The sequence below is a fragment of the Cydia amplana genome, chromosome 19 (genome assembly GCF_948474715.1).
Source record: "Cydia amplana chromosome 19, ilCydAmpl1.1, whole genome shotgun sequence".
Taxonomy (NCBI): Eukaryota; Metazoa; Arthropoda; class Insecta; order Lepidoptera; family Tortricidae; genus Cydia; species Cydia amplana.
Genome location: NC_086087.1, coordinates 9,640,501 through 9,654,205, shown reverse-complemented (window position 1 = coordinate 9,654,205; position 13,705 = coordinate 9,640,501). Strand labels below are relative to the sequence as shown.

At 38.1% G+C, this 13,705-nt stretch overlaps 1 protein-coding gene across 1 annotated transcript in view; it reads right to left on the bottom strand.

Annotated features, from left to right (window-relative positions):
* Positions 1-1,538: 1,538 nt before the first annotated feature.
* LOC134656981 (rabankyrin-5) overlaps positions 1,539-13,705 on the bottom strand; it is a 97,759-nt gene continuing 85,592 nt past the window's right edge. Inside the window, exons 17-21 of the mRNA XM_063512546.1 lie at positions 12,862-13,061; positions 4,006-4,118; positions 3,801-3,923; positions 2,697-2,821; positions 1,539-1,774 (exon numbers count right to left, since the gene is read on the bottom strand). Of these exons, the coding sequence (XP_063368616.1) occupies positions 1,645-1,774; positions 2,697-2,821; positions 3,801-3,923; positions 4,006-4,118; positions 12,862-13,061 (691 nt within the window). The 3' untranslated portion in view covers positions 1,539-1,644. The remainder of the gene's footprint in view (positions 1,775-2,696; positions 2,822-3,800; positions 3,924-4,005; positions 4,119-12,861; positions 13,062-13,705) is intronic.

Here is a 13,705-nt window from a genome sequence, read left to right as displayed (position 1 = left end):
CTCTGACAAAACATCCTCTCCTTAGCCTAGTAAGTGTTCATAAGAATATAGCAAATGCCAAAAATACAAGTTTAACTTGCACAAAATGCAAAATTTGGAATGCGTAGACAATTAATCAGTGACATTAAAATATAAAGAAATTATAAGAGCACTCAATAATGGACACAACAATATAAATAATGTCTAGAAATAATAAAATCCATTGTGTCAAAAACTTATTACTAATAATGTAAATAAAATATGTATCAAAAATTGACTTTGTATACAATAATAATGTTTTTAACGGCGCAACATAAGGATAAGGGTGGCGAGAAGTGAAACTAATCCATGCATAACTTCTACACAAGTTCCTTACAATCTGTATATTGACTTTGTGTACACGCTAAAGGGAGCTCCATTTACCTTATTACATATCGTCAGGTTACAAGTAAAACTCACTAATTACCACGATAAGTTCATTTCATAGCCATAGTGAACCATATTAGTACTAACATAAGGTTGATTTTTGTTTAAATATTTTTAGTTATTAGTCAGTTTTGCTTGTTACCTGACGATATGAAGTACAAGGGTATTAATGCTTTGCCAGCATTTAATATTGCATGGACCAGGAGGACACCAGCCTATTTCGTTAAGTTAATTTTGGAGCGTTCTATCTCATTTTTTGCCACCTTATCATAAATACAAAGTTACAATTTTGATTCCTATATATGTATTTTTGAACTTAAAATCTAAATGAAAATAAAAGCACGCTCTATCAGACTTTGGCATAGTGAAATTATGTTCCATCTAACTGGAACATAATTTTGCCAACATTGAGGCACTAATTTTATTTTTTTAATCTATTCCACACAACTTGACAGTTTGAGAGTATCATTGATAAAAATCCTAAAGATTTAATACAAAAGAAAATTACGGTATTTCTTGACCACACAATCATTTGATGCAAACTTACATCACATAATGTACCAATGCAGTACCAACTCAACAGAAATTATACTTCTTAATATGCACAGAGATCGATAAAACATACTGGCATTCCTACATTCACCACTTTCTATATCATTTTGTGTCAGTGTTTCAAAAGTAATCATTATTTTACACAAAACATGGTATTGCTTTGCTGCTTTTCAGTACTTATACCCCATCCGAACAGTTGTAAAAAGGTAGACACTGTCTGATTGTAGATAAAGAGGTTATAGTTTATATAATATTGACCCCATAGTACTGAAACCTTATTAAGGTTAAATGGAAAGTTTGCTCTTATTGAATTTCATTAAATCAACCCATGAAAATCTGCTGCATTTAGAACTTTCTAATTTTAAATCGGAAACTACACGCATATTTTTCATCGGCCATCAGGGATAATTCATACAACAGCTCCCTTATAAACGCTCCAAACAACGCCAGTACCTAGACTAGACTCCTCATTATGAAGCATATAAGCGGGCACATCACGTAGGCGTTCTTATACTTCGCACCACCTAGTTGCCATTGCACTTATATCTGTATAAGTTCCATGTAGGACCTTATCTCGTTGCAATAAGGTTTAAGAAAGGGCATTTGACTGTGTGGGTAGTGGAAATCCAATCTTACGCTTGACGTCTAACGATCAATATCGTCGCCGGTGTTGCCAACACAGCGGCACTAACTGGCGCCCACTTGGAGCACTTTAAAGCATATCTCGCACACTCGCTGCGGTTTGTTCATACCGAACTTCAGTATGGGGACGTCTTGGTTCGAACATTTGTTGCACAGCATTCGGCCGCAATGACGACTGGAATAAAAAATTAGCATTACATCATAAAATTAGCATTGCATTTTCATTCAGGCTTCCCACAATCCAATAACCCGTTATAGATAAGTCTGCAGTCCCTAGGTTGAATTTATAGGTGTAGTAGAAAAGTGAATGACACCAACATTACGATACGACAATAGTAACACCAAGCGCTTAAAAGATTACGTAGCAAACGCTATGCATAAAGCTCTATGTAACCTAACGTTGGGACCTTGGGATACTACACTCTCGTGGACTACAACTGCCTCATCAGCATCACGCATAACAGCCGTGTCAGCAATTGGAAACCCATTCAAATTCAACTGTCAAAGGTTTGCATAGATGGTGCCATTGGTGCCCTTTGCTTGCCCCTTTTTCTATGAGATTTGGCTTAATTGGCTGGCATCCAGGGAATTAAAAAACAAAAATTTGACACAATTCTAGGGATTGACAGGGCAAGCTATGATGGCGCCATCTGCTGAATACTTCGACCGGCCAACCCCATTGTTCAGTGTTTCGCGCAACACAACTGTGGGGCAGAACACATAACTGTTCCCCATATTTTGGCTAACGATAAGGTTGGTAATATCAATGATATTATATAACCATAGATAGGTTATACTCATGCTTGAGGAGCACAAAAAATACTTCCATATTTATTTCTGTGCCCACGAAGAAATCTGTTATTTTTGATTAGTTTTCTCATTACATCCATCTTTGTCACACTCGTTGCTAAACATAAGGTCGTCTCTTTCTCTTTCGGTGTGCGGGAGCTCGTTAGCACGTGCACATTTCTCGCTTGTCCAGCCGCGTCTAAAGGAAACTTGTCCAATTTGTCACAAGTTAAGCGCTTCAATTTTGGAACGCCTATAACCTATCTTGAGTTATAAATCATTGGGTAATATCCGTGAAGTGAAGTTACCAGTGGTGTTTCCTCATGGTGAGCGTGAACTTGGTGCCGCACTCCTGGCACAGGTCGCTCTCGGCCCACGGCGCCTCCGCGGGCAGCGCGTCTAGCAGCCGGTGCAGCAGTTGCTTTGTCGCCACCTGTGTCATTCATGTGTCATTAAGACGAAACAGGAGCTGAGATTTAAATATTTTAAGGAAATATACCCGTCTCACTGACGGAAGCGGCTCCTAAAACTAGTGCGATAAGGACAAGGCGGTAAATCCTGCGTAAAAATCTCAAAAATCGAGGTTTCGTACTCGAAGGTTTCCTCCTCCAAAACTTAACCGATCGTAACCGAATTTGGAAATCTAAATGATTATGAAATTATCTGTGTCGGACCGTTTTGCTTTTTTGGCTAATTGATATCAGTTCTGAATACCACGCCTCTCATTGCGGCATAGTCAATTAGGCCATTTTTGAAGGGCTCTAGCGCCTTAAAAAAAACAAAAATATAAAAAAAGCAAAACGGTCCGACACAGATATAGACAATATAAATTTGTGTTTAAAAAATCATTGCTCTAGCTTAAAAACCCACGGAGGAAACAGTCGAGTACGTTTGTATGGAGAAATGACCACTCCTGTTGCCTCTTAACCCTATGAATGCCACTCCTATCGTATGTTGGGTTGTAGCATAGAGAAATATAATAAGACAAGAGTGCTCACTCCATACATCAGTTTTGGTGCCAAAAAGACCATTATTTTCATAGTCGACATCTAGCATCGAGTAGCGGAACTATCAGTACTGCTACTTGACAATAGATGTAGCACCGACCGGAAAATTTAATGCTCAACAATATAAGACTTGCAAGTGAAAACTAGATCAAATTTTTAAAATGTTATCTAGTTGAAACGGTGAATATCCAGATCTCCAGACAAGAATCTTGGATATACCTTCGAATAGCAAATCCCCGCTTTGGGATATGTTAATTTGTCATGTTAATTAAAATTGAATGAAAGGAAAAATATCAACTTTAATATGATGTATGCCACCTGAAGGGAAATAGGTATCGGCACCAGAGTTAAAAGTCACACACATACACAACAAAAAGTCAGCATATAAATTATGATTTGACTGACCTGATAATTAAATATGGAAACGCCATCCTTATTCTCCTGAGCCAGACACGCGCCCGCGCGGACCAACACCCTGCACATGGCCGCTTGCCCGTTCATATACGCTAACAGAAGCGGAGTATTGCCCTGTCAGTTAAAAAAATAAAATTAATAAAATTGAAATGAACCTTATTCTAATGGCATTAGATCTCAATTTAACATGGCATACCTGCAAATCAGTTCTGTTGATGGGGTAGTCTGGCATCAGCTCAATGAATATTTCGCAGATCGCTGCGGCGTTGTCCTTCTTGCACCAGGCCAGCTCGTGCATGGGGTTGCGACCTGCAATACAAGATTATTAATAAAATAAATATACCTACATGTTAGAGTAGGAGGTATTTCTAACGGTGTTAAACTCGTCTGAAAATAGGGAACGCGAAAGTCTGCGTAGGGGGCGCCACTCCCACAACAAGTCACAATCTAAGGGTCTACCGCAAACGAGAGAGTCGACATTTTGTTATTTAACCTCTCTATCACTCTTGCGTATTCGAGCGATAAAGAAGCAGATAGCCGAGTTTCGATTTCGCGTTTCCCGGTAGGCCCTTTGTAAACAAACCGCCTTGATGTATCAATGTCATATTTGATTGCCCATGAAAACTTGTCAAAAACAGTTTAAGGTACAGTATGTATAAGTTACTCTATGGTATACTTAAGTCACTAGCGCTGCACTCTGGCGGCAAAACAGTAATACTCCCTATTGGGTAGTTTGAAGACGTCGGGTACTGGACAACCGTGCCCGGAAGTTGGTTTGGCCAGGCCAGTGACCAACTCCCGACCGGTGACTACTTCCGTCACGTTGTCGTGTCTCGTGCTAGCTGGTACCAGCGGCATATTACACCACAGACTACATATATACAGACGCTGCTATCCCATACATTCAAATGTGACCGCCTAAAAGCGCACCATTACCAGATGGCGTCACTGAAAAAGCACTGTTGCCTATCATGGATACAAGATGGCGCTGTGTCACATCCAAATCATAGAATTCCTAACGACATCTATACGTCTTCATTGAAAGTTAGTAGACATATGTCGTTGCCAACGATTAGAAGTAATCAACAGATGTCGCTTTATAGCGTATTGAATAAATCATGAATCTAGTTTAAAACTGGATCAAGCATGAGGGGTGGAAGGAAATGACCGAACAGGATAGTCTTATGTATCTTTCAGTATGAGTAAAGAGTTCGGGCACTTAAGGAGTACAGGGAGGGAAGGGAGAGGCAGGGTACAGAGAAATAGCGTAGCCAAACGGTATAACCATAAAGTAATTTCGGAAAACGATACTGTGGTGATGATAATATTTATATATTATAAGAATGCTACATAAGTCTTGCCGAAACTATTTAAACCGGCTGAAAATAAATACCTGTCATAATAATTTTGCGCATGCTACCATTGGTGCATGGCAAAAGGATTAGACATTACTACTGGCGTAAGTCCGTCTATATGCCACCATGCCACTGGTACTTGAGCGTTTCTTTATATTTTTTTAATCCAATTGCTCAAAAAGTTTAGTTTTTGTAGCTGCAAATCGTGCGTAAAGTTTGATTTTTTTACACTAGTGCTAAAAAGTAATCTGATTGATACATTTTAAATAAATGAGTATTATGCGAGACCCGCTTATAAATGACCCACCTGAACAACGCGCGATTGGGCATAAAGGAGTATTATTCGAGACCCAATAGTATTACTTGAACAACGCGCGACAGAATGAAGCTGACGTTCGTACAATACACTTTATACACTTAATATAAATGTAATTAATTAGATATATATCAATATAATGAAATAACAAAAGATTCATGTTTTTTTACATATAGCTGGTCAACCAAATCTTGTCAGTAAAATAAAGGCGCGAAATTCAAATTTTCTATGGGACGATATCCTTTCGCGCCTACATTTTTCAAATTTGCCGCCTTTTTCTACTGTCAAGATCTGGTTGACCATGTATAATTATATGTTCTGAAAATTAATTTTATTAATTTTAATAATACAATTTCTCTTCAATTGGCATAATGCTGACAACAGTGACAACAGAATCCACATTGAAAAAAATGGCAATTAAAAGTAAAACTTTTTTTATTCCCTTCCCGCCTTTTTTATTCAACATTTAAAGTGATTTATGTTTGTAAGTAATTGCCAAGAAAGCATAAGTTATTAAATAAAAATGAGTGATTCAGACGATTTTGGAGTTAATTTAACGCCACCAGATATCAAAGCAAAGGCATCCGTTGTAAGTGACAGGGCTATAACCGCGAAAATCGAATTTTGCAAATTGCGGGCATTTTTCTCTGTCACTCTAATTACGCCTGCATTGGAGTAAAAGAGAAAGATCCCCGCAATTTGCGAATTTCGGTTTTGGCGGTAGCCCCTCAGTATATTTCCGGAAAAATCGAAAGCTCGGTACTCGTGCAAAATGACATACTTCTCGCACTTATATCGAAAACTACTATTTTTTGCCATTTTTTATATTGTGATCTTTTTTGCCACTTTTGTGTTATTTGTACTCAAATTCACGAGCTCTTTCGATCCTAATGAGATAAAATACCTCAATTCATGCTCAATTCACTCTTATCGTGCCTTCTAAAAATTTACGATACAAGTTGCATTGCAATAACTATAAAAAAGTAACTGATTTGACTAGTACGAAAATACCCTATTGTAACAATACGATGCGACGTTGTCGAGTTAAACTGGACTCGCTTCGCAGTAACTCATAGCAGTTTGGCAACGTCGCGTCGTGCTTTTATTTTTAAGCAACAGATTTGTACATGATTTGTACCATCTTAGTACCTATACATACAAAGATATGTTTTCATAACGTTCCTTTTCAACTTCTCCCATGGCAAAACCCGTACCTATCAAACCTGAAATTATTATACAAAAGCATTTAATGTTTGTTTTAATAAACTTTTTCTGTTATAATTAGAATAAATATATCTAATTTTGCGTATATTGACCAGGCAGGTGTTTGTATCACTAATTATGTGACCTATAAGTATAGACAGACAACAGCGTGCACAGAAACGTCAAAAACGGCATCAAGTAATGATTATTGCTATTTTAAAATTAGTCCCCTACTTCAGGGTAATGTTATACGCCTGTTCCTTAAAAAAGCTGAGGGCCTACCGCGAACCACGTTCGACGTGTTGCCTCCCTGTCACACTTACGTACGAATTTACAAGTGCGACAGAGAGGCAACACGTCGAACGTGGTTCGCGGTAGGCCCTCAGAAATGGACACTGAGGCATAATTATCATTATTTTGGAATTTAAGTACTATATAATATTATTTGTAGTCTTTTGGAATATCATATTTTATTTGAACTAATAATATTGTATAATAATAAATCATAAAAGCTCTATTTAGGGACAAGAAAGAACTTTCAACGGCAACACTAAAAATAAACTGTCAAATAGTCAAGTCGCCACAAAGCGGCACCGCGTTTGTTGGTTGCCTTTGCTTTGCTTTCTGTTTATACAAACTTATTAATTTCATATTATAGCTTCATTTGAACTATAGTACAAGTACGTGAATAGAATACCTAGACGTGTCTTGCTTGGTGCAGTTGCGTAGGTATGCTAAAAGGAAAGTTGGAAGACCGATGTGGCGCTTTAAAGACTGTGCTAAGCGTGACATGTGCCCAAAATGTGGGAGGTCGTGCCGCTCACGCATCGGCCTCCACAATCACCAAACCCGTTGTCTAAACAGCAATGCATAAATCGTCTGCAATAGACGAAAAGACCTGTGATGATGACGTGAATTGCCGATGTAGTAACGGAACACTACTAATGGTAAAACCTACATATTAATCTGACAGTGTCTACTGTTTGCCAATAAATGATAAAATTGATAAAAAATTAACACTTCAGGTAAGTTTGTTTTGAATACAAAGGTTAATTAAATAATTTATCACCACACCAACTGGTAAAGGCCCCCTTGATTGTTCAAATACTAATGAGAAAATTGCATTTATGATTTATCCCACATGTGGGGCAAAGTAATCAGATCTAAATTTTGAGTTTCCTTATGTTAGCTGGTAGAATTTACTTTTAAATGATGATTTTGAATTATAAATTCTTTATAATGTTCATGTGGATTTGATTTTTTTGGTATTTTATAGTTGGTATTTTCCCTGCATTGGCATGGTGATAAATTCTGTGTTTCATTAGGTGGCAATGTTTGTTTAACCCTCGTGCCTTGAATTCTCACAACGCTCAAGATTCCACTTCTCGAACCACTCGCTACGCTCATAGTTCAAATCTTCTGCTTGCCCTGGAATCAACATTAGCATGAGCGGTTAAACAACTGCTTTGCCCCCTTGCCCACTAATAACTATTGTCAAGTTTTATTTTAACCCCCCATGCTAATATTGATACCCGAGCAAGCAAAAGATTCCAAAGTATTTAGAGTTAGAGCAAGAAAGAAGAAAGGTACGTCATAATTTCAAAGATGTTTGACATTTAAAATAACACATGTACTGCGCAGGCGATCAATATCGCTGCATACTTTTCTTGGTCTAAATCTATACAATGGTTAGTATTTGCAAACAGACTCCAATGTGAAGGCAATGTGTATTAAACTTTATTGTGATATTATTACATTTTATATATAAAAAATATGTTTCTGATTTCAGGACCCAGCCTCTAGCCACTAGAAGTTACAATGTATGCAACAAGAGAGTGAAGATGAAATAGTCAATGCATCTCTGTACAGTCGCCATCAGATATATCGGAACGGCCAAGGTGTTCACAATATCTGAACACGCACTCTAACGCCCTGACAATAGAGGCGTGTTCAGATATTTGTGAGCGCCTTGGCCGCTCCGATATATCTGATGGCGACTGTACCACAAGTAAAATATTTTGAGTGGAAGATGGTTGAGATTGATTCCTGTTTCAACGGACAGACACATGCTATGAAGATTCTCTTAAAAATAATAAAATACAATTAATAAATTCAATGTTTAACATGATAGTGACTTTATTTTGTCTACCCACTAACAACCAATTTGTTCAATGCTGGCGGGCAATGGCGGTAAACTTAAATATTTGATGTGGTATGAAGCTAAATGTTTTGAACATAATGGCAAGCCACTAAAAAGTTTTAATCCTAGATTAGCCATTAAACTGTGGCTGCCAGTCTGATTTGTTAATTGTTATATAAGTACAGTCAGCGTCATATAGTAGGTAGCATCCAAAGTATTCAAATAGTTCGGTACGCCATATTATTTGTATGGCGTACTGAACTATTTGAATACTTTGGATGCGACCTACTATACGACGCTGACTGTACTTAATTTAAATATATATAAATTGTATATTATTTCTACGGCCTCCTAGCTAGTCAGTAGTGACAGTGACCCTGCTCTGCTATGTGCTATGAAGTAGGAGGTCCTGGGTTCAAATCCTCATAGGACATTTATTTGTTTTTTAATTGTGTGTGTATATATTAATGGTCTATATCTATTCCCATCTGTCCACACCTCTTGTATGGCGGCGGGGACAAATGGGCCACCACCATGGGACACCATATTAATACACTTTTAGGGGGATCCGAACCTAGGACTTCCAGCTTTGATATGATCATAAAATATAAGATATGTATGTATTTACATTTACACATTGTATTATTGCTCTCATACATATAGGGATATTTTTTTAAATGTCGGATGTCTCTTCTCTTTTGAGCATGAATAGAAGCAGGGGATAACTGACAGAACGGGATAGTCTTATGTATCTTTCAGTAGGAGTAGCAGCGAAAGCGCTATTATTGTTTGTCCTTGTCACAGTCTCACATCTTGTTTTATTCCCCACCGTAAATTGACCACCGTGATTGGTCGAATTCATTTGTTGCCCACCATAACAAATAAATTCGACCAATCATAGCGGCGCAATGCGACGCTATGATTGGTCGAATTTACATGTTTTGTCCCTCACGGAGGCACGCGTACACCACTTCTATAGGATGCTACCTTCTATGCTTTTGAGCAAGTTTTTGTCACCTGCCCTGCTATTCAAACTACTCAAGAATTTACAATGTTTTGTTACCAAGTAGGTCGATTAGTGTAAGACTGTCCTAAAATATATGTATAGCTATATGAGGACAATTTTGTAATGCGTAAGGTTAAGTAAATTAATATACAAACAGCAACACTCCTAACTGTACATCGGTACAGTTAACACTTAACAGTGTGGCTGATGATACCATGTAGGTTTAATATATTTTAATTATTATCACGTTTCTAAGAACAATAGTACATTATTGTCGAGGTTCGGAAGTAGCTACTTGCAAGCTGAGGATTCGTTTTAAACGGACGACCTTGGGAGTCCGTTTAATTGAATCCGAAGCCAGCAAGTAGCCTTCCAGCCGAGTCATATATAGTGCTTTTCTCAAAAATGGTGCAAGAGATATTTTACAGAAGCAACGTTCTAATTTTCACAGAGAAAAGTAAAACCATTAAAAAGATTTGCTTGCCGCCTTAAAAAAAAATAGAAGTGTATTTTTCTGCTGAAAATACGCCAACGTATTTGAGACACCTAAATAGTCGCGGTACCAACATTATATTAATAATAAGTGCTGATCATCTGTTCGGCTGTTTAATGGACCTATGCCTTCATTTGATATGGCCATTTAAAGTTTTAAAAAGTTTGGAACTCGTTTAATAATGGAATTTGTATGCAACATTGCAGTCCCGAAATCGAGACAGCAATGTTTTTAACTTTTTAATTTTTAGAATGACCATAAACTACACACTTCGCGACCTATTTTTTAACCGGCAACGTCGACTTTGCCGTCCATTTTTGAGAAAAATTATATTATTTATTACTTAATAATGTTGATATGTTGTCTGTGATATGATCATAAAGTATGAGGATTTACTACAGTGACATCTATTGATAGTCTTTCTCAAACAATCGAGCTATTTAGTGTGTTACAACGGCAAGAAACTAACTGTCTAGTAATGCGATAGATGGCGCTTAGAATAGTTCATGCCATTATTTATTTATTTTTTTCTGCGTCGATTTACTATGTGTAAATGGATGTTTTAAAAGGTTTTTGTTGTAATATGCTAAATAAATTAGAACTATACATGTTAATTTAAAAATTGGCAAGATTTGAAATAACACAAATATATATTTAGGCCCAATGGTGCTCTGAGTGACATCTCTTGGATTTTTGTGGAACTAAGCGAGGCTTGTATGGGCCGATTACTCTATACTATACTTACTTTATGATTACACTAAGAACAGTAGTGAATCTAAGGCCGCTCGACAAGTTATTTTTCTCAAACATGCAATGAAATGTCGTCGCTCCGGGCGTTATATCAGGCTTCGAAGTATCACGTTTAGGGCGGAGCAACTCCAGAGAACTGTAAAGGAATTTCATACGAAATTGAAGGCCTAGGCCGGGAAGTAATGTTTTTTTAAATTATAATGTAAACATGGGGTCTGTGTCCATGAACAGGCTAAACAGCCGAATTATATTTTTATTTTTTTTATTTTTAGTGAATGAATGGTTATCGGACCAAAATATCCGTGTTAACGCCTGTTATACACGAACGTACTGATATTAAGAATACGAATCTGTATGATTCAATGTGTTGATGAATAAATTTAAAATTTTGTCTATACGTAAGTCACCAGAGACCATAGACAATATTTAAAATCCTCTGCATTTATTTTATTTATAGAAATTGAGATTCTTAATATCAGATTGTGTATAATGGCCCTAATAAGGTCTATTCGAACACTACACACGCGAAATACGGACGACTTCCGTAAAAAAAAAAAACAATTATGGCGGGATTGGAAGGAAAATTAAAAAACTTTTGTTGTGAAGTTGGATTTTTATTATAAAGATTATAAATTTGTTTTTTTGAGTGGCGTATTTTTTTTTATTTCATTGCATGTTTGAGAAAAGCACTATACATGCCTAGCCGTGAAAAGGTCTTGCCGGCTTCGTATCACTATCCGGCCTCCCTACGGTCGGCCGGCTATACCTACTCACCCGGCAAGCCCTTCTTTCCCGGCGTCTGCAGTAATGTACTATACTTACTTTTGCTTTGGTGCTTAGGGTTGTCACTTTTATTTTTAGTTAAATATTATTTGCGTATTATGAGTAGCACTAGGTTTCTATTTATATAATATAATGAAATGTTCTATCAATTCTAAAATGAGGTATAAATTAAGGCCGGTAAGAGCAGGCAAATGCGAGCGTGCTCGAATGCGCGCGATCACAGTCGCGGTAGGGCCCACACTGCCGCCACCGTATTCCCCCGTATATTATGCTAATGTGTGCGTGGCAGCGCGTGCGTACACGGCGCCCAGCACGCACGCACACATTCAAGCCGGCAGCGGCACATTTCTATGAAGATTCAGGGTTATTCCCACTAGTTACCACCAAGTTGTTACCAGTGGTAACTACTGGGAATTTTTTTCCCACCTTTTACTACTGGGAAAAATTCCCAGTAGTTACCACCAAACCGAGTTGGTGGTAACTACTGGGAATTTTTATTCCCAGTAGTTACCACTAAAAATTTTGTATAAAATAGTATAGTATAAATATAGAGTGATTTTGAATTACCGAATAAAATCACTTAAAAATAATCTAAATGGATTATTAAATTTATCCTTGCATATATATTATAGTTTTTGTACTAGTACCGGTTAAACTGTTTCAATATTTTTTCGTCACTTTTAAGGCAGTTTACTAAAACACTAATCGACTTAATAATGATTTATTAAATCACTCTATATTTATTTTTAATTTTTTTGTACTGTTTTTATTAGTATTTAACCCTAACAAAATTTTGGTGGTAACTACTGGGAATAAAAATTCCCACTAGTTACCACCAGACCGAGTTGGTGGTAACTACTGGGAATTATTTTTCCCAGTAGTTACCAGTGGTAAAAGGTGGGAAAAAAATTCCCAGTAGTTACCACTGGTAAGAACTTGGTGGTAACTAGTGGGAATAACCCAAGATTGACTACTGTTCTTGTAGTGTGCCGGCGGTGGCACTCACCCTTGAGGTTGACGGCGGCGGCGTCGACGTCGGAGTCGGCGAGCAGCGCGCGCGCGGCGGCGGCGTGTCCCTCGCGCGCGCACACGTGCAGCGCGTTGTCGCCGGCCGCGTCCGCCGCGCCGCACTCCGCGCCGCCGCTCAGCAGCGCCGACACGATGCTGGCGTGCCCGGCGCCGGCGGCCAAGTGCAGGGCGGTGCGTCTGCCAGAATTTAACGTTTACATTGGTTACAAACATTCACTATACAAGCAATAGGAAACGAACCAGGTAGGTGACCTTGAACCGCGGATCCCGAGTCCTTAGGTCTATAGAATGTTGTTTGTTATTCACCGTTTGTCTTGCCATGTGTAAAGCTTTGGTTTCCTCCAAAAACGGTGCCGTCATATAGCGGCAGAAAAAGACGGCCGTCTTTAGGGTGACGACATGTGGAAAGTACCACGGCGTCATAACACACCGTCAGCCACCAAAGTCAAAGCGGCAAATTTGAAAAATGTAGGCGCGAAGGGATAACGTCCCATAGAACATTTGAATTTCGCGCCTTTTCCTACTGACAAGATTTGCTTGATCATCTATAATTTACTTGGAGGATGAAATATCATCAGAAGAGGAAAATAATCGTAGTACGGAATCATTTATTCAAATCTCGTGTCATTTATTCAAAATGGCGTCACCGCTATCTAATAAAACGTTCACGAAACTATCGACACCGTCATGACGGCCGTCATCTTACGTTAAGATCGGTTTTCCTAGGATAGCGGTGCCGTCATATAGCGGCCGTCTCCATACTAAATAATACGACTAAATATGGATGTCGTAGTATTTGTATGGAGACGGCCGCTATATGA